Below are 22394 nucleotides of genomic sequence, written 5' to 3'. Positions count from 1 at the left end.
GTGTGAAAGCGTGTTATAAAAGCAGGAATCAGAGCAAAACTGCAGATTCTTCATCAGATTCATTTAGCAGAATTTGAATTATTTCTGTGTTTTTGCATTTGATGAATATACAACCGTGTGACATATGAGACTCCGAGTTACACAGTGTCGTGGCTTTGCTCAGTTTCAAAGAAAATTTGAGAGATTTCCCTCCCTGTGAATAACAAGCAGAGGGTTGATGCATACAAATCAACAAATTACAGCGGTTTCAGGCGGCCTCCACTCTTTTCCCTCAGCTGAAATCTGTTCCCCAGGAAATTGATTTGTTTCATTTTTTCCATGCAAGAAATTAAAAGTCGGTAACCATGTGAACCAGGGAAATCATGTAAAAGAAACATTTCTGTATTTCTGTGGAGATGAGGCAATCTTTGCTATTGTGCACCTGAATCCGTGCAAAGTAATGTGTATCTGTCAGTGTTACTGCTCCTAGATACTTTAGACCCGTCAGACCTGTGTGAGTATCTACGTCTCCTTTCAGGTAAACAAGCTGCAGAAAGATGGACTAAAGATGATTAAAGTTTTAAAAGGAGAGGGGAGGCGGTCTCCTTTGTTCTCCAGCATGCTCAATGCTTCTAAAAACATCTGAAAACCTTCACAGAAAAGATCCTGATCTGCTCCTCTGCAGCCTCCCTGATAAAAGCCTCATTGTCAACAGATTTATACACTTAAGGTGTTGTTCTGCATCATTAATCCAGCCAGGACCCCCACATCGGTCCCTCTTTTCTCCCTGCAGATGTTTTCTGCTCCTGCTTCACTGAAAGAACATTTAGATTCAGAAAAAAACCCACTGAAAGGATATCTCAGACTTGTATAATGTTTGAATCAGGCAATAAATTACAAATAGATTTAGAAAAATACAGACAGAAAACACGTGATTCCCAAAGAGCTGTTAGCTGAAAACTTGGCATATCTCAGCATGGTGTGCAGTGTGTCCTTAAAACATTTGAGGAAACTGGACAAGTGGAGGACAGAAGAAGAAGTGTCAGGCCTAAAGAACTATCTACAGCAGATGAACAGGAGGAAATCTGACCCAAAGTCACCAAATAAAACACAAAAAACACAAAATAAAACAATGTAATTTAATAATAATTAATTTAATTTAATGGAGACAAAAGACAGGAAAACATCTGATAAATATCTCGGTTTACATAGTTGTCTGCGCTGCACCTTCACACACAGATTAATAGTAAAAGTTGAGTTTCCGGGCAGTCCCCCCCCCCCTCTGCCCTCCCCTCCCCGGCTCACCTTGCTCGGTGGGCGGCTGTCGGTCCTCAGAGTGCCGCGCAGGCACATGCTGCGGTGCTGCGGGTTGAAGCATGGAGGAGTTGGCCAGAGAGAGCATCACCCTGCTGGCTTCAGCCTCAGCCAAGCCGCCGCTGGACGTCGGGCCCCGGCTTGGCTCCATGGGGGCCATTTTCATCATGCTGAAATCCGCTCTGGGCGCCGGACTCCTCAACTTCCCCTGGGCCTTCGAGAGAGCCGGAGGCATCCGCAGCGCGGTCACCGTGGAGCTGGTGAGCAGCCACCCGCCGTCCTCTGCAGATGTGTCCTGAACTTAGAAAGAGTTGATCAGCAGCCGAAGTAACGCTTTACTCAAACTGGAAGTTTATTGCCTCTTCTCTCCTGGGAGCGGGGGCCCTCAGGGATCAATTAGAGTGATCAGTTCTGCCTGACCTCTGCTTATAGACCGACTTCTCTCTGTTTTTTATTTCACCAGGTACAACTTCTCACTTTAATTTAATCCTGAGAGAAAATATCTCAGCCTTTTTTTTTTTTTTTGGATAAATCTCTAATTTAATTAGAGATTAATTTTACATTCTCAAACAAAAGAAGAAAAGCATCTTTTCATTGCTGCGTGTTTCACCCTGTGAGGCTCGGATTTGGATTAGATTGCATTCTGTAGGTCTGATATGGAAGTTTTTCTGTGCCATCAGAGTTTTCTAATGTTGAATTTTTACAGCATCAAAATCAGACTTTGAGTTTGAAAAACCAACCGTGTAAAAAAAAAATCAATTTCTAAAAACAAAAATCAGTGGAAAAACCGATCAGCCATGTCCACCAACGCGGGTGATGGTGCTTCGGTGAGTGAGTTTACTTTATTTGCCATTTGTGTTAGTAAAATTGAGTAATAGATATTATTTAATATCTATTGAGCTGATCTGTCCAATGGAGCGCAACTTGATTGGCTGCCGTTGGATGAATTGAGACAGGGATCGATTGCTTCTCCCTGTTTAGAAACGTGTAGTGTGCAGAAAGTCTTTAGTTTGTAGAATTTAGGGGAGAAACGTGCGGTGGAAGATTTCCTAACTCATCGGACCGATGGATAACAGGATAGATAAAAAAGAAGAGAAGCAGAGAAAGGCTGAGGATGTGTCCAACTGTTGGAGGAAAGGACACTCGACCAGAATCCAAACACTGACTTTAAGCTCTGATGTGGATTTAAAGTCCTGAAACTCCAGGTGTGCCAAAGGTGCATCAGGTCCTCATGGATCATTCATTAGATTAATAATTAATTTTCCGTTGTTGGGAGCTCTAAAAAAGGGAAAGATGTTGTCACAGGCCACTCAAACTGCGATCCTCATATTTATATCTGATAACATTCAGACTCGGATATATTTTATGAAACCGAAGGAGAAATCCGGGGAAATAACAACAGAAATATGAAGAATAGATGCAGACACATTAAACACAATACGATTCTACAATTATACAGTAATTATTGAAAGATAAATCATAATAAATAACAAGAAAAATAGACGAAGTAGTAAAATAGTAAATTAAAAAGTATACATACACACTTTGTGCATTTATTTTTCAAGTTCAAGTTGACTTTATTAGTTTAGATAGATAAATACTTTATTCATCCCAATTTGGGAAATGATTGTGTTGCAACAGCATACAGTATAAAAGATATGTAAACAATTAAAGGAAAAACAAGCGAATACAATAAGAATAGAGAAGAAACATCAGGTATAAAGTAGGCAGATTTGTTCTGCAGAAAATAGGAGAAGGCATCTCACACACCTTATTAACAGACATGGCAGGTACTCACAATGCTCCCTGAACAGGATAAAAGTAGATATTGCCCACAAGGCCAGGAACCATAAATAAAGGTTGGAACCAGGCTCAGGGTTTCTAATTAATAGAATTAAGTAATAAATAAACTGTAAAATAGATCTCAGCAGTAAAGTGCGTTGGGTTTTATTTAAAAGAGCGACAGCAGCAGGAACAAAGCTGCTCCTACAGCGTGGGGTCCCAGTTCTCAGGACTATGACGGCAGCAGCTGGAACTCACTCTCAGAAATAGGGGTACAGTACGAGTCCTTTTTTGTCTCCTGAGGTACAATCTATACTAATGTACCCCCTAGGGTTATTATTGGGCCTAAAGGTAGCTATATGTACCTTTTTTCTACATGCTGGGGTACAATAGACAGTCTGTGTTAGGCTACTTCAGTGTAAGGTACAAAACTATACCTTCTGAGGGTACTGCCCCAGTGACAAGCCATCGTACCCCTAAAGGTACACTTCTGTACTTTATTTTCTGAGAGTGTACTCGCTCAGGGATGGGAGGCGTCATTCAGGATGGAGCGGGCGAGCCGCTGCATCTGCTTCATGTACGGCGACTCCGAGCCCAGCCGACCTGACCCTTTAATAATCTGGTTTCTTTTAGGGACAAGTTTCTGAACCGTGATGCAAGTGAAAAGGTTCAAATAGATTTGATAAAACAGTGTCATCATGGTCCTATCAATGTGGAAATGGGACGACTTCCTCAGACAGAACAGCCGCTGGCGTCCCTGCTCACAGCTTCGCAGCTCTCTTTAAAGTTCAGGCTCGAGTTGTCCCCAGATATTTATAGGACCGCACTCGTTCAATGACTTGTCTCCTGATCCTAACAGGTTCAGGGTAGATACTGACCTGTTTGTGTGTGTACACAATAATTGATCAATTATTAATTATTATTATCTAAAGTTAGAATGATCCCAGTTTGTGCCACAGAATGAAAACGAGTTGAATGGAATGAACTCCTCTATGATAAAGGATGTTCAGTCTTTCTTTTACCCGAGAAGATGATACACTGGAAAAAATGCCCCTCCAAAAATAAGTAAAAAACAACAAATAAAAGACGTTTTTTGCTTGAAATAAGCAAAAAAATCTGCCAATGGAACTAGTGAAAATAGGCTTGTTAAGATTTCTTGAAATAAGATGTGATATTTAGGACTTTTGAGATAAAAGTGATCTTGAAATTAGCTTCAAAACCTCTTCAAATGTAAAAAAAAGCTTGTTTTATATGATATGTGACTCAAAACAATTTGTTTTCCAGACTTTTTCACTTAACAAGATATTCAAGAAATAAGCAAGTCCCTATATCTGGCTGAAATGTTACTTGTTAGGCAGTTGTGTCTTATATTAAGTGTAATGAGATACTCAGTGAGACAAATATACTTGGTAAGATTTAGATTTTTTCCAGAGTAAAGAAAAGAAGCCACTGGAATATATTTCCAGGCCCAGTTAAGAACCTTCCTGGGAAAACAAGCTGATCCTCAGTCTGTCTGTTGTGACTCACGGTTTCATCATCTGTATAATCTCAGCAGGTGACAGAAGAGACGAGGTGGAAGGTAGATGCTGACCTGCTGCGATCCTCAGACTCACAGATGTGATTCTGCAGCTGCTCTAACAAATCACAAGACCCACACTGGAAAAAATGCCCCTAGAAAAATAAGTAAAAAAACAACAAATACAAGACTTTTTTGCTTGAAATAAGCAGTAAAATCTGCCAATGGAACTAGTGAAAATCGGCTTGTCAAGATTTCACTTAAAAAGATATTCCAGATGTATTGTCTTATAACAAGTCCCTATATCTGGCTGAAATGGTACTTGTTAGGCAGTTGTGTCTGATATTAAGTGTAATGAGATATTTGACCAGAAATGAGACAAATATACCTGTTAATTTAGATTTTTTCCAGTGTAGCTCTGCACTGGAAAAAATGCCCCTCAAAAAATAAGTAAAAAAAAACAACAAATTAAAGACGTTTTTGCTTGAAATAAGCAAAAAAATCTGCCAATGGAACTTGTGAAAATTGGCTTTTCAAGATCTCTTGAAATAAGATGTGATATTTAGGACTTTTGAGTTAAAAGTGATCTTGAAATTAGCTTAAAAATCTCTTCAAATGTAAAAAAAAGCTTGTTTCATATGATATGTGACTCAAAACAATTTGTTTTCAAGACTTTTTCACTTAAATAGATATTCCAGATGTATTGTCTTCAAACAAGTTCCTATATCTGGCTGAAATGGTGCTTGTTAGGCAGTTGTGTCTGATATTAAGTGTAATGAGATATTTTGACTAGAAATGAGACAAATATACTTGGTAAAACTTTGATTTTTTCCAGTGCAGAAAGGTTTTGAGCTCATTTAGATGAAATAAGGAGGAACTGAAAACTCAAACAAGAAGCTGGAATGCGTTCGGGTTCGGAGGTGCATTAAAGAAATATTTAGAGCAATATGTTGGAGCAGCAAACACTGTGATCCAAATGACTCATTCGGCATGTGTGACGACACCTGGACCCCCTGCAGTCCACACCTGGCGCCGATTAAGACCCCGGGAGCATTATGAAATTCTTAATCAAGCCAGACTGTAACGGCATCGTAAATCTTTTAGAAGCTGGGCTCAGAGTGTTGAAGGAAAAAGCAACGTGGTACAGTCGTAAGGTATCTCAGTTTCAACACGTCTTTGTGCAGTTTTTTAATTAAATAGAAGGTTTAAACAGTTTAAACTGTATCTCACACACTGCAAAATACCTAAATGTGTGACTGTTTAATTTCTTTAAAGTTGCCCTGATTGATTTTTGGCCACAACGGGGCACAACAAATATCAGAGCTGACAAATATAAAGATATTTTACATGTTCAGAAGGAAGCAGAAATGAATCACAGAAAAAAGTGTGTTAAAAACCTCTCAGCTTAACATGAAGGATTGAAATAACTAAATATGTAAAGCTGCCAGGTGAGAAATGAGTCTGCTGTTGGTGGTGATCCTCACCTCTTTATCCCTGCAGCTGTAGACTGAATAAATCGACTGGACGTCTGCTTGATTACACCTGAAACTTTTAAATTTGACAGGTGAATAATCGGGTGATAAACAAACAATATGTAGGAATGCTAAAACTTTTTTTTTTGTTTATTTTAAAGGAAGAATACGTCATATTAACACACTTATCGTTTTTAAAGCTGCCAGGTGAGAAATGAGTCTGCTGTTGGTGGTGATCCTCACCTCTTTATCCCTGCAGCTCTGCAGGAAGAATAAAGGAAGAATACGTCATATTAAAAAAAAATGATATTGAAGTAAGGACATAAGTAAGGAGGAATCTGCCAGAAGACAACAGAACAGTCACTTCTGGGCCTCTGTTCTTGGCCTGAATCCTCCACAACGTCCGTTTGCAACATACTGTCTGTGGGTTTTTTGCCTCGTTTTTAGTTTCTGTTTAAGGCCCTGTTTACACGATAGGAAGACGCAGATGTTTCCCTGCGGTTTGGCCTCTCATTTACACCAAAACCCCGTTTTTATCACAGAAAACGATTATTTCTAAAACCTCCGGCCAAAGTGAAGATTTCTGATTACGCCGGTTATGTGTTGCCGTGTCAACTGGGAGAAACGGTGTTTTAGGTTCTTAAACGTCACATTATGCGCCAGAAAATGCTTAACGTCATGCGAGCGCCTTATGTTTACAGTTTGTTTGGCCACTGATCAGGATTATCATGGATGATGTTAAAGTTCTACTAATTTTTACGTTTGTGGCCTTATTGCATTTGCCACCCCAAACCTGCTCGCACAGTTCAAAATAGAGGAGCACCACTCTTCCGTGGCCGCTGCTGCGTCCAGTATCCACTGACTGTCTATATTTCCCTCTTATTGCCTTCAGTTTTGTTGTGATATTTGCTCGCGTTATCTCCTCCTTCACATGAGGAAAGTCCTCGATTCTGAGGATTTTGATTGGCTTGCATGGCTTTATTCCTTTCCCTACACTGCCGCCAACAGGTTTGGCAGAGTTATTATGGCGCTTGACGGCGTATTTATGCAGGTTGATGTAAATGACAAGTTTTTTGAAAACGATGTTGTGTGCACGATGTTATTATTGAAAACGGAGTGGGGGAAATATTCGTTTCTCTAAATACCCGGCTATGTGTAAATGTGGCCTAAGCTACGTTTTAGTTTTTCACATCTTAGTTTGGTTAAGTTTTAGGTTCAGGTCTTGTTTTTAGTTTTTGCCATGCTATGCCACCTTTTTCCTCAGTGTTTCTCCTGCCCTGCCATCAGCTTCACTTCCTTCACCTGTGTTTTCCCCTCAGCTGCACTCATTCACCAATCACCCTCCTCAGTATTTAGTCTCCAGGTTTATTCATGTTCTTGGCCAGATCCTCACTTGTCACTCGTCACGCCAAAGTTAAGAACCTTTCTTGTTTATTCTAAGCCATGGCCATAGTCATGTTTTGTTTTTGGACAGTTTAGTTTTTGGTATCCGGCTCAGCCGCGCTTTTTGTTGAAACCTTTTTTTGAAAATAAATCAAGTTTTGCTTTTACTTCTGAAGTCCTCATCCGTGTCCTTCTACGCCTCGCATCCATCCTCCCTGACAAATACCACTAAATACTGTACCATATATGTCAAATATCTTTCGTTTTTAAATCATGACTGGGTTCATCCTCATCCCAAACGACACGCATCCATCCTAAAATCATATCGGCTTGTCCTTGTCCATCAGAGCCGTCTGTCAGATATGTTAAATAACCGTTTAGATGCATATTTTCAGACTTGAGCGACGTGTTTCTTGTGGTTTTCTTGGTCTCAGATCTCCCTGGTGTTCCTGATCAGCGGTCTGGTCATCCTGGGCTACTCCTCATCCATCAGCGGTCAGTGCTCCTACCAGGCGGTGGTGAAGGAGGTGTGCGGGCCGGCCATCGGTCAGCTGTGTGAGATCTGCTTCGTCTTTAACCTCTTCATGATCTCCGTGGCCTTTCTGATAATCGTGGACGACCAGCTGGAAAAGTGTAAGTCGGAGAGTCGGATGAGTGTTGTTTTTTTTCTCTTCTCAGTCAGCTCCTCTGTAGTTTTGTTTCTGCCTTTGAATCAGGGCTGTAGCGCGTACGCTAATCTCACGATACGATTCGATTCGATACACTTACATCATTTTCTGTTAAAGAAAAAGGGACAGTGTGATTTGACATGAATCGTTGCTGATTGGACTGATGGTCCGACCTTTGAACACCGCCAGACAAACAGAAACAAATGAACAAACATGTCACAAACGTGAGAGCTGTGCACTTTATACAACATCTTTATGAACTGATTTATCACTGTTTTGTATCATGTGACCCCCTGGCATTGTATCGTATTATATTAATTAGGGCTGGGCGAGTTAACTCGTTATTATCGTGTTAACTCGTTAATTATTTAACGCTGACTAATATTTTATCGCACATTAGCGCAGGTTTTATTATTTATTTTATTATTGTAAAAGTCTGTTGCTCACAGGCTTTTATTTTGTAAAAGTCTGTTGCTCACAGGCTTTTATTTTGTAAAAGTCTGTTGCTGTCTGCTGCGGAACCGGAAAAGAAAGTAATCGGCGGATCCACCAAACATGGAGAAGGGTACGGAACTTTTACTCGGCCATTTTCATTTTAAAGTTCTTCCAGACGGCGGAGTCGACAGAACCAAAGTCATCTGTAAACACTGCCAAGTTGAATTGTCTTCTCAGCGTAGTAGTTCCAGTCTAAAATATCACTTAAAGGCAAAACACACAACTGATAGCAGCAAGTCATTCAAGGAAACAGACAGTGGAGCGAGGCTTCTACATAAAAACTACAGAAAGATGCTGATGTTAAAAGTGTGTTTGCACAACAAATGTTATGGCACTTTCATTCATATGGCAGCACATTTAAAATAAAACTAAATGCTAAAAGCTATGCACTACTTTTGGATTCATTTTTGGATTTTGCGTACAAATGCGATTAATCGGAAATCATGTGATTAATTAGATAAAAAATGTTAATCGTTGCCCAGCCCTAATGTTTACATATATTTTATCATTATCAAACCTTTAGGTCTCAGCAGTAGCAGTGACGTGATTTTATGCTCCTTTTTAAGTCGTTTTGAGACTAAAATGTTAAAACTTAATGTTTTCCTAAGATTGATAAAACATTTAGATGAGAGCGTGTCACTCTGGGGAACTCCACTTCGCTGTGTTGAAAGAAAAATTGTGAGAAAGAGAACAAACGAACCACAAAACCAGAGAAAAAGAGCTTTATATTACCTCCTCTTGACGCTGCCGCCTGCTCAGCCCTCCTCTGCAGGTAGTATTATATTAATGTCCTGTGTTTTCACTAGTTGTAACGTCTGACTTTTCAATTAAGAATGCTTTAAAAAGAATAAATAAATAAAAACTATTATTTAAAAAAAAGTCAATACTTTACTGGAAAACAAAATATCTATATATGTCCGTATGGATAAAATTGCTCAGCCCTGCTTTAAATGAGCTTTACGTGTCTGCATCAACCTGCTTCTGGTTTATCTCCCACAACACATTCCATGTCATGTCGAATATGAAATATTATTGTTAATGTTAACCTTATTATGCATGATTCAGGTTGTAGGTCCCTGCATAAAAACAGCTTTTTGTTCAGCAGCCGTCCCGCTGGAGTCATTTCAACTTTAAAACAAGTGAAGCAGTCTTGATCCTTTGGGATCCCAGAGGGCTGTGGTGAAGTTTCCAGTTTGACTTCACGGAGGACTTGTTGCCTCACAGGAATGTCACTCTCGTTGTCACAGCAACAGGATTTATTTTCTGATGACGGCATCTGTGCAAATGAAGAAGCTGCTGGTGACGACTTTATTGGATTATTAGAAATCAATCGGATGCAGTAATGATAATATGTAATAATAAGACTTTATTATTTTATTGACTTTATTTGCATAAACATCAAAGATTTCACCAAACAAATTAAAACAGACGTTAACAATGATAATTTATTATTATTATTTTTTTAAATCGGCCTTCTTAAAGACTATTTTAAAGAAAATATTAATCAAAATGTATAATTCGGAAATGAACAAATTAAAATGATTAAAATAGACCCACTGGTAATTTATTTTATTTATTTTTTTTATTTATTTATTTTTTTTAAATAAAGGAAAAAAATGATAATAATTGTACTCTTTACCCCATCCCCCTTTAAGGACTACGGATGGAAAATAGCACTCCTGCTAAATCCGATGTAACCATCTTGTTGTTGTTCATGAAATGGCAATAATTTATGGTATTGCATGCTGTCCTTTAAATAAACTCATTTATTCAAACATTCATTTGATTATTGGTCAAAAGATGCCCAAATAGCACCCCGGATCCCAGAGGTTTTAACTCCTCACGGACATTAATGCTGTTCTCAGTGATGTTTGAGCTCGTTTACTCTCTCAGAGCCGCATTAATCCGCAGTTAGCCCGGAGTTATGACATCATACAGTTTTATTTCCCTTTTTTTCCTGAAACAGATGAAGCATTTGTGGGATTCAGCATTTAGTCCGCCTCCTCCTCTGGGCGTCATGTCTGTGCGTTCTTGTTTTTCTGTCCATCAGTGTGCGACTCGCTGTACGAGCTGGTAATCGGTTTGCCAAAGTCGGAGATGCCTTACCACTTCTACACAGACCAGCGCCTGGCCCTGCTGCTGCTCTGCGTCTTCCTCATCCTGCCGCTGTCCGTCTCCAAAGAGATCAGCATTCAGAAATACATCAGGTTGGGAAGTGCGGTTTATTTTGGCTCATTTTGGATTTTCCAGCTGCAGCGTGTTGCTGACCATGTGGCGTCTTTTTTTTTTTTTTTTATAAATGTGTTTATTAATTTTCCTTTTTCAACATAAACACAAAACTCCAACACAACAGTCAAGCAACACACAATGGCTGTGTTCGAAACCGCATACTACATACTTCTATTCTGCATACTCATCGATCAGACAGTATGCAGAGCGTTTACCCACAATGCATTTGGCTCCTGCCCGAGCCGAAATCAGCCGGCCTGAAGCTGATTTCGCTTAAGCTCTAAACTCTGTAAACTTTAGCAACATTTGAAACATTTTCAGGTGAGAAAGTAGTCGTTTAGATCCCCAATGTGTTGAAAACCTGACAAAATACCGGCTATTTACAATTTTGTTCCCACGAATTCGGCGCTACTAAAGCTAGCCGCAGTGAGCAACGCACTTCCTGTTATTTTCACAAAATAAAATACCCGTTGCCTTTTATCATAGGGAAAGCCATTACCATACAATTGGTGCTTTTGTTTTGAAAACAGGAAGTGAACCTACCCTCGTTGTAGCTAGCTTGAAACTGCCGTTTTGACAGGAAATGACGATCGGCGACGTTACGTTGCATCTTGGGTAGTTTGAGTATGAGTAGTAACCTCATGATGCATACCCAACATTTCGGAGAATCTAGTATGCATCCGGGAACTTAAAAAAGTTAAAGTTAGTAGGAGAAGTATGCGGTTTTGAACACAGCCAATGACTCAGTTACACACAATCAGAATCCATATCGATAAAGACAGTAAAAAAAAAAAGTACATAAATGGGTAAATAAAAGAAAAGAAGAACAACAATGTGTCCTGTTATTATGACCTTCCAGAGAATCCCTGTAAAATAATGGAAGATGCATTGGGATCCAAGTAATTCAAATAAGGTTTCCAAACCTCATAAAATTGGCTGGAGTTTGAATGTGATGCGCAAGTCAAGTATTCCAGAGGCACCAACTCAAACAGCACTTTATGCCGTCCCTTAACATTTGGTTCCTTATTGCTAATCCACAGCAATAAAATATTCTTCCTCGCTGCAAATGTAAGAATACAAAACAGTCTTTGATTTGTTAACCTCACACCTTTAGCAGGAAGGCCCAATATAAGAGATAGTGGGTCCATCCCCAGCTTTAATCCCAGGATATGTGGCGTCTTTATGACTCAAAACAAGATGTTTTGGAGACTTTTTCACTTAAGATATTCAAGATGTATTGTATTAAAACAAGTCCCTATATCTTGCTGAAATGGTACTTGTTAGGCAATTGTGTCTTATATCAAGTGTAACGAGATACTCAATGAGACAAATGTACTTGGTAAGATTTAGATTTTTTTCCAGTGTATAAGTAACTGTCAATAAACATCATTGGCCAATGTGTTCAACCTGTTTAAAAAAATGACAATAATTTGGATTTGCATTGTAATTACTGAAAATCGGTAATATACATCATGGAATCAAACAAAACAGCAGTGACTTCATAAAATGATTTATTTATGACTTCCAATCTAAACAAGGTCATTTCTGCTAATAGTGTTTAGTATTTTAGTCGCATTGCAGTTAACAAGAAAAAAGGCCAACATATAAAAATCATCTGAAAAAACTACAGTGTCGAGCATCAGAAACATCTGTATGTTTCTATCATCTTGAGACACCAGAGCTCTAAGCAGTTCAATTTTCAAAATTCAGCCCATAGAGAAAACAGATTAGTTCTTAGAAAAAGATTCCCTCACAGCGAGGATACAGCATTAAACTTAGTTACATTTCACATGTCTGTCTGCAGAGTATATCAATAAGTCATTCCCTTTTTACAAAGTATTGCACTTGCAAAATATAGCCTAAGATTTGAGAGGGTCCTGTCTGCAAGCCGAGCACGATGTGGCCTCATGATGATCCCACCGCGGCTGAAACCCTTTCAACTGGGACCCTTTAGGCTGGCACTGAGAGAGTTCTCGATGCGACAGGAAAAAGTGCAGGGAGGATACCCCTGTTTGCATCCCAAAAGGACTGACAATCTACCGACAACCGACTAGGCTAACAGGATAATATTAGCTAATGTGACGAGTACTTACTGGTCAAAATGGATCTTGTTGTCGTCTGGCTGTCTGAGATGTTGATGCCGCATGTCTTGCACTGTGCTGTTCGTCTTTTGCCGTCAAAATGGTAATTACGAAAGCCGAAGACAACGACTTTCGGTCCCGCTGACATGTTGATGCATATCTGATATGAGTTTATTCTCTCCAATAAACACTAAGGTATGTAGAGAGGGCATGACTGACTGACAGGGTAGGGATCCAATCATGACGCCATTCTCAGCCTGCGCTCCTACCGGGTAATCAATATTATTTTTTAGATTAATTTATTAATTTTATATTCAAACTGAAAACATGAACTGAATAACACTCAAGTCATTCAAGTCATCGTGTCTCAAGTCAAGTGCCGAGTCTTTAACTTCCAAGTCCGAGTCGAGTCTCAAGTCTTTTTATAATTGTAGGTGTTTGTCTGTAAAACTTATAATATACAGATAATACAGAGCTGAAACCATCCTGGTGTATGGAAGTTTTTCTGTGCCATCAGAGTTTGAATATGAATTACTAATATTGAATTTTTACAGCATCAAAATATCATAACCTGACTCACGTCATCTGGCTGCGTTCACCAACTACACGCGGGGGCGTTCCCTTTCCTCACACAACCATCTGAGGAGCCTGGGAGTCATATGTGTTTCGTCCGATTAGAAAATAATGAGAGCCAATCATTAATCGCTGGGTGGGACTTTGGATGAATGGGCGGCGTTATGGCGGCGTTATGGCCGGCCAGTCATGCTCCAGAGGGCGGGAGTCAGGTAAGCTCTGAGCTACGTCACGGGTTGAGTCATTGGGAGTGGCTGAAGTGGCGTGTCAGTCAAGATGACGGACAGATTCTTCATCCAATCACATGCACGAGTTTTAGAAAAAATAGTCCCATTTGAAATCATGTCGGTTGTGGGCTCGTCCCAGATGGTATGCGAATACCAGAGGACGGGAGTCAGGTAATCAAAATCAGACTTTGAATTTGAAAAACCAACAGTGTAAAAAAAAAAAAAAAAAAAAAAATTCAACTTCAAAAAATTCAGTGGAAAAAGAAGCAGACTCAACATCTGGGTAAACAGGGAGAAGCAATCGATCCCTGTCTCAATTCATCCAACGGCAGCCAATCAGGTTCCGCTCCATTGGACAGATCAGCTCAATAGATATTAAATAATATCTATTACTCAATTTTTTTTCCACTGAATTTTCTTTTTTAGAAATTGTTTTTTTTTTTTACACTGTTGGTTTTTCAAATTCAAAGTCTGATTTTGATGCTGTAAAAATTCAATATTAGAAATTCGTATTCAAACTCTGATGGCACAGAGAAACTTCCATCCTGGTGGGGATGATTCAGCCTCATGGTCATGTTTCAGGTTGAACTCATCATCCTGAGAGTTTTTCTGCTGACATCATTGTTCATGTTGAGCATCCTAACCCTGATTCGTGCTCTTACACTGTTGGTACACGACTCCAACATGTCTCCACACAGATGAACGGCCCTGTTGGGTCGCCTGTCAGCAACCCGCTCATCTGTGTGACCTTTGTCTCGCAGTGTGTGTCTGACGCTGGCGTTTTGTCTCTGTCCTCTCACAGCGTTCTGGGGACTCTGGCTGCCACCTACCTGACCGCAGCCATCATCGTCAAGTACCACACAGCGCCGGCTGTTCTGGTTCACAACACGCCGCCCCACTCCAGTGGGTACGTATGTTCGTGTGAGCGAGAAAGCAGAAACGACGGCTTCCAGGGCTCCAAAGCAGCCACGGTGGCTGCACTCAGAGTTGCTCCTGGCAGTGAAATCTGAATGCTGTAACTCAGAAGTGTTATTTAACAAGTTTTACGAGTTTAACTACTAATTCTGCGTTCTTCTTATGTATGGGATGAACACCCACTAAGCTGCTCTTACTCACAAGCCGTCACTGGCTGTGTTCGAAACCGCATACTTCTCCTACTACTCATACTAACTTTTTGAGTTAGTATGTGAGTTTGAGTAAGCGAGAAGTTCCCGGATGCATACTAGATTCTCTGAAATGTTGGGTATGCATCATGAGGTTACTACTCGTACTCAATCTACCCAAGATGCAACGTAACGTGATGCCGCCGATCGTCATTTCCTGTCAAAACGGCAGTTTCAAGCTAGCTACAACGAGGGTAGGTTCACTTCCTGTTTTCAAAACAAAAGCACCAACTGTATCATAATGGCTTTCCCTATGATAAAAGGCAACGGGTATTTTATTTTGTGAAAATAACCGGAAGTGCGTTGCTCACTGCGGCTAGCTTTAGTAGCGCCGAATTCGTGGGAACAGAATTGTAAATAGCCGGTATTTTGTCAGGTTTTCAACACGTTGGGGGTCTAAACGACTACTTTCTCTCCTGAAAATGTTTCAAATTTTGCTAAAGTTTACAGAGTTTAGAGCTTAAGAGAAATCAGCTTCAGGCAGGCTGATTTCGGCTCGGGCAGGAGCTAAATGCATTGTGGGTAAACTCTCTGCATACTGTCTGATCGATCAGTGTGTAGTATGCGGTTTCGAACACAGCCGTTCTGTTTGAGTCCAAGCAAAGAAAAAACAGAACATTTAAAGAAACTGTTTGATGATGCCTCTGCAGGTGTCTCATGAAGTTTGAAGTCGCCCCAGATGTCTCCGAGATAGTCGATTTGCAGAATCTGCAATCTGCCCTGTGTTTTTTTTTTTTTTTTTTTTTTTCCAGTGATGTGCTGAGAAATTCTTTGTGATTAGTAAAACCAAATTTCACTATAGCGGAATTGGCCGACATCTTCTCACTGTGTGTGTGAATCAATAAATGAACGATAAGGATAAGAACGTTGGCAAGGCTCAGATGCAGGGCACGTGTGCATGGTGTGTGATTGGTTATCAAGTGGTTACTTTTCCCTTGACTATTGTAACAAAATAAAGACGCCTGGACTCGGTCGAGACCAAGAACCATATTTGGCAAGACCAGTGGCCGAGACAAGTCCAAGTCAAATACCAGCAAGTCCGAGACCATAAAAAAGTCAGGACTCGAATCCAAAAACGGACTCGAGTACTACAGCCCTTGTATGAGTAGTAACCTCATGATGCATACCCAACATTTCGGAGAATCTAGTATGCATCCGGGAACTTCTCGCTTACTCAAACTCGCGTAGTGTAGTATGTGTAGTAGGAGAGGTATGCGGTTTCGAACACAGCCAACGTCTAAGTTTGTTCTTTTCTGTCATAAATAAACAGAGATTTGGGCGTAAATCTGTGACGAATCCCGGCCAGCGGGACAGAACCCGTCCTCTCCCTGAACCCCCGTGCTGTCTTTAGGACGCCTGTCTCAGTTTCTAAACGCCACGGCGTTATCAGCGGTGCCCTGATCAGAACATTTGTGACTTCCCGTGTGTGTGTTTGCATGTGTAGGATCAGCTCCTGGGCCTCCGTGTTCAGCGTCATCCCGACCATCTGCTTTGGTTTCCAAGTAAGTGCAACTTTGAAATGTGTTCACGTGAGGGCGTTTAAAACAAGTGTTTGCAGCAGCATGCTGCAGGAAAATGCCTCCACTGGACACTAATGAGCTGTCTGGTGAATGCTGAGGGGGGTACTCAGGGTTGCACATCCAGAAGAAAAGATGGCGCTGTTCCCCGGAAGGCGTTCACAGTGGCGGCAGAATATTAAACAGCACAGCTCAACAGGGAGTGGTGACACTGAGACTATAAATCAACGTAGTCCCATAAAAGTAGGGGAACAAGAACAGTGAACTGTTTCAGGTCCGTGCTGTAATAGTCCACTCCAAGTTTTATTTGTTTTTTGAGACGTATGATGATGAAATGTGGAAGTACGCCGGTGAAACGGGGTCCAAAACACCTGGAATACAGATGAAATGAGCGGTATACAGATCTGAAGTGATGCTTAAAAGCTTAGACGAACACAAAGTGGATGATGAGACGGCCACCGTGTTGCCAAGCAACATCGATCACCATCGGTGATCAGATTGTTTTCTCAAACAGCATCTGAAGAGGAAAGATTAAAGGAGATCTTAAAGCATTTTAAGCAGCAGCTGCATTGGTTTTACATTTTAAATGTCTGAATTTAACGTGCTGCACTGGCGCTTCAAATGTGTATCTATAAATAATAGCTTCAGCAGTTAATTAGCTCGAGCCGTCGGTGAGAGAAACCTCTCAACACTGGAAAAAATGCCCCTCCAAAAATAAGTAAGAAAAACAACAAATACAAGACGTTTTTGCTTGAAATAAGCAAAAAAATCTGCCAATGGAACTAGTGAAAATCGGCTTGTCAAGATTTCTTGAAATAAGATGTGATATTTAGGACTTTTGAGATAAAAGTGATCTTGAAATTAGCTTAAAAACCTCTTCAAATGAAAAAAAAAAAAGCTTGTTTCATGTGATATGTGACTCAAAACAATTTGTTTTCAAGACTTTTTCACTTAAAAGATATTCCAGATGTATTGTCTTCAAACAAGTCCCTATATCTGGCTGAAATGGTACTTGTTAGGCAGTTGTGTCTTATATTAAGTGTAATGAGATATTTTGACTAGAAATGAGACAAATATACTTGGTGAGATTTAGATTTTTTTCCAGTGTGAGCGTTCTTGTTGAGCGTGCCTCATGTTGTTCCTTATGGGCGGGGGCTGTAGCTTTGTGCTGAGGCTTTGTGTACAACAGCTGAGGGGACTGACTACCTTTCTCCTGCGTGACGATGACGTTCCTTCATGTCTGTTTGCAGTGTGGCATGCAGCAGAAAGCTGGGAGTCTTATAATTTGGTTAAGAGGAAAAGAAAAGAAAGCATAGTTAGGGACCGAGCAGTGAAACTGCAAGGACCCTATTGTATCTTTAAGGATTATTATTATTCCGTACTTTCTTTCTTCTTATTCTTTGCAAAAGGTGCTCGAAAACTCTTGAAATTTTGCCAGCACCACCTGCCAGTCGACGACATGAAAGAATCCAACCTTTATATTTTTGGGAGTCGCTCATTGACTCTGTAGCGCCCCCTATGATGCTTAAAAATGGTCCCCGCATTGGGGTTAGTTTCGTGTGGGACAATAAAATTCGGTACACTCATTCATCATGCCCAGACGAACAAAAAAGTCTCATGCCGCCATGGTCCCACGTCCACAGGAAGGCGGCCATTTTGGATGGAAAGTGAGTTTTGGTGCCCTATTTGACCGATTCCACGCCTTGCATAAGATCTAACTCGTCCTACAGATTTAATGCTACAAGCTTCAAACTTGGCCAGATTACTCTTAAGGCATGGGGAAAAAAAATTAATAGAAAAACATTTCCAAATTCTGAACGGTGTGGGCGTGGCCAGGCGGTGAAAATCATGTGATGGCGTTTGTGATTCGAAAGCATTATCATCATCACAAGATCATGAAACTCGGCACACACGTCCACCCTGACGACCTCGTACGCATGTAAAGGGTTCTAGTTTGTTGTTAATCTTAATTTAATCTTTAAATGGGCTCTGGGCCCCGCCTGACCTCTCTGAGCTGCTCCCGCCCGGTGCCTCGGGTCCCTGGCTTTTAACCCAGCATGAGACTCTGTTTCTGTTTTATTGTTCTCATGTTCTACGTCTTCGCGCTGTCATTCGGCTGCTTTTAAAGGGCTTTATGAATAAAGTGGAGTTAATCTCTGCCTTCAGCGTATCTTCATGTTTCTGAGTGTTTTCTGAGTAATTTGGGGCTTTCTCAGGAGAGCGTGTTGAGCTGCAGCGTAAAGGTCAGCGGGCTGGCTGTCCCTGCGCTCGGCGGGGGCTCTGCAGAGGGAGTTTTTCATTTTTAATAGAGGGGCTCAGAGATCATTCTGTCAGTCTAAAGAGGGCCAGACTCGTGTGTAACCTCCCAAGTTGCCAAGGTAACCCCTGAAGGCTGCTGGCAGCGGGGTCTAATAAAAGGGGAAGCAAAGTGCAACAGGATGGATGCTCGTCCTCTCCCTCACACACACGCTCCCGCAGGGTGAGCGATGGCATCGCAAAAGTTGAAAAGGGAGCTGATGAGATCCTGAGAGGAGATGAGGATGGGAAGGAAGGGAGATTTAAAATGGCAGCTGGGATCAAGTGAGGACAAGAGCCTGTATCCTGAAATCTGTGACGCCTTTAATCAGACCCAGCTTTCATTTAAGTTCCCACTTCAGTCCATCAGTCCGGCAGAAAGATGGGAGATGCTCAGACTGTCACCTTCATGCACAGCCTGAGGAGAGCTCTCATCTCTGTGTTCCAGTGCCACGAGGCGTCCATCGCCATCTACAGCAGCATGGAGAACCAGCGGCTGTCTCACTGGGTCTTTGTCTCTGTGGTGGCCATGATCATCTGCCTCATCATTTACTCCCTCACAGGTCAGACCTGCTGACCCCAGTACAGCCACACATCTCTTTAAAGCCCTCCGTGCTCTAACACACGTTTTCTCATTCGGCTTCAGACGCACCGATCTAAAGGAAGCGCCGTCTCCCTTTCTCTGTTGCAGGGGTTTATGGGTACCTGACGTTCGGGAAGGACTTGAAGGCCGATATTTTAATGTCGTACGGCAGCAACGACATCCTGATGCTCGTGGCCAGGCTGCTGTTTGGAGTTTCCATCATCACCATCTATCCCATCACCGTGCTGCTGGGCAGGTCAGCCGTACGGCCTTCTGGCCTTTTAAAGGCGCAGTCTGTCAACAAATACTGTATGTGAGAAAAGTGTTTAAAAATGTTCCTCAAAGAAAGTTTGGAAGGGATTTTATGGAAGTTTTTCTGTGCCATCAGAGTTTGAATACGAATTTCTAATATGGAATTTTTACAGCTTCAAAATCAGACTTTGATTTTGAAAAACCAACAGTGTAAAAAAAAATTCAATTTCTAAAAACAAATCAGTGGAACAAACATTCAACAAATAATTCTATGGAAAAAAATTCAAATTCAAAAAAATTCAACTTCAAAATTATTATTATTATTTACACTGATTTTTGTTTTTAGAAATTGATTTTATTTTACACTGTTGATTTTTCAAATTCAAAGTCTGATTTTGATGCTGTAAAAATTCAATATTAGAAATTCGTTTTCAAACTGATGGCACAGAAGAACTTCCACAGGATTTACATATTTCTCCGTCAGCAAAGCTCATTTCCACTTCTGCGACGGCAGCATTAATGCAGAAAAGTTCCCTGAGATTTTACAGCAACGTGCTGCCTTCAAGACCACATCTTTTCCAGGGACGTCCGTGCACTGTTTAAGCAGACGTTCTGCACACGGCTGAGGAAGAGGAGGGTGCTGGGCTGGCCTGCCACCCAACAGAATGTTGGAGAGCTCTGACATGAAAATACTGCCTCAGGCCTGAGATAAAGGCTGTATTTAACAAATAAGATGAAGTTAATGAGACAAAACACAAAGTTTCTTTGGTCCATCCAGTCCAAACAAATGCAACAGTGGCTGTTTTTGTATTTTTTTTTTTTTTTATTTGCATTGTCCATACGTCCCAACTTTTTATAGTTTGGAGTTCTCAGATACTTTTTAAAGCTTTTAATGGTGCAAACAGACACTGTTATACTCTCTGTTAGTCTCTGAAGACGCTTAGTTTCTACTTTAGTTGGGTGTCGTACTGCTGAAAGGCCTCGGATTCCACAGCTCACTGCCTACATGGGGCTGAAATCAGCTGAAATCAGCAGTTGTGGTGTTTAGGTTACAGATAGGAGCGCGTGCTTGGCTGTATCACTCATAAACAACCTGTTTCTTCCCCTCATCAGGTCAGTGATCCAGGACCCTCTGCTGAGCTGGCGGCGGAGGCACGGCGGCGCGGTGATGGCGCAGTTTGAAAGCCGCAGCCGCTACGTGCTGACGGTCCTGTGGATAACCTTAACGCTGCTCATCGCTGTGTTCGTACCCGACATCAGCAAGGTCATCAGCGTCATCGGAGGGATCAGCGCCTTTTTCATCTTCATCTTCCCAGGTAGCGTGCCGGTTGTTCGTGCATACTCGGTGTCATGTTGCTCATTTCCTGTTAAGGTCTGTGTTTGTGTTTGCACAGGCCTCTGCCTGATGTTTGCCATGCAGTCTGAGCCGGTATCCTGCAGGATCAGGTGAGGACCAACCCAACTTCAACGTTTAATGTGTGCATCTTCAGTGTGGTCCGGAGGATGATATCAGAAAATGGAAGAGAGATCCAGCAAAGACCTGACACAGGACCGGAGATCTGCATCTGCATCTGGACCTTCAGCTGATCCATCTGTTGGCCCAAGCCTCAAACGTTTCATTTAAAATATAGCTGCAAGCAGCGATTTTTCATTGGATTTTTTTTTTTAATGTTGAATTTTTTTCCACTGATTTTTGTTTTTAGAAATAGATTTTTTTTTTTCCCACTGTTGGTTTTTCAATTTCAAAGTCTGATTTTGATGCTGTAAAAATTCAATATTAGAAATTCGTATTCAAACTCTGAAGGCACAGAAAAACTTCCATATCAGACTTGCAGATTTCTGTCACTGTTGGATTTCCTGAGCTGCAGCTCAAGCCTGCGTCTTTTGCATCCTCTCTTCAACACTTGTCCCGTCTCCTCTCCAGAGTCGTCCTCACCATCTGGGGAGTGGTGACCCTCCTCTGTGGAGCCTTCATCTTTGGCCAGAGCACCACCATCGCCATCATGCAGCTCCTCGGAAAGATCTGACTTCCCTGGACGATCCAGATGTTCGAATGGACAAATCTGAACTGGTGAAACCTGAACAACGCGATCTCTGAAGAATGAACTTCAAAACGTTCAGCTAAAGGCTTTCACTGCCACGGACTGAAGCCTTCCTGCCTCCCCCACAGCTGAGGTACGTCCCTCTGTGGGCGCACTGTGACAACAAGCTCTATCTGCCTCTGTTCTGCCATCCGGCTGGAATCCTCAGGTTTCTTTCTGCAGTTCGTTTTTACCCCGTCATCACATTTATTTGCATATTCACATACAGTGTGCAGGTAAGACGGAGGAGGAGGAGACACCATTCGTTTACTCCAGCTGGAACATTTGATGAGAAAGGCCTGATGTTTGCAGAATGTTGAGGAGAGGATTGTTTATTTAGATCCTAGAAAAGTACCCATGAAAAGCAGTAAATATCATGTGAAGGAAATCGATTAAAAACGTCTTTTATATCAGTGATACTCACTATTTTTTTTTTTTTTTTTTTTTTTTTTTTTTTTCACCATAGCCACATTGGCAGCATAATCAAGGGCAGAGCCACTTTTACCACAACATACTAAAGTCCCCTTTTGCAAATATGCATTTCTACATATAAAACATCCCACAAAAACAGAAACAACACAGCCAATACATTTTCAATTCAGACCACATTTACCTTAATACTGGGATGAGCAGAAGCTGGTGTGCATGTGCTCGACTTTCTTCATGTTGTATTTGTAGTTTGTTGTTGTAATCATAGTGAGACATTCAGGATGAGCATGTTTTTGTGCTGGTTTTTGCCCTTTTTTGATTAAAAGCCGATCCATTGTGCCTGCATCTCACGGTA

At 41.2% G+C, this 22394-nt stretch overlaps 1 protein-coding gene across 1 annotated transcript; it reads left to right on the top strand.

Moving 5' to 3' along the window:
* Positions 1 to 1337: 1337 nt before the first annotated feature.
* slc38a8a (solute carrier family 38 member 8a) lies at positions 1338 to 22025 on the top strand. Its single transcript, XM_075471123.1, has 10 exons — positions 1338 to 1553; positions 7881 to 8079; positions 10660 to 10816; positions 14522 to 14626; positions 16327 to 16384; positions 19143 to 19257; positions 19386 to 19533; positions 20643 to 20845; positions 20924 to 20975; positions 21454 to 22025. The coding sequence occupies exons 1-10, from the start codon at positions 1356 to 1358 to the stop codon at positions 21554 to 21556; spliced, it is 1338 nt and encodes a 445-aa protein (XP_075327238.1). The 5' UTR covers positions 1338 to 1355; the 3' UTR covers positions 21557 to 22025.
* Positions 22026 to 22394: the final 369 nt, after the last annotated feature.

The sequence above is a fragment of the Odontesthes bonariensis genome, chromosome 7 (genome assembly GCF_027942865.1).
Source record: "Odontesthes bonariensis isolate fOdoBon6 chromosome 7, fOdoBon6.hap1, whole genome shotgun sequence".
Lineage (NCBI taxonomy): Eukaryota > Metazoa > Chordata > Actinopteri > Atheriniformes > Atherinopsidae > Odontesthes > Odontesthes bonariensis.
This window is presented reverse-complemented; position numbering and strand designations above follow the sequence as displayed.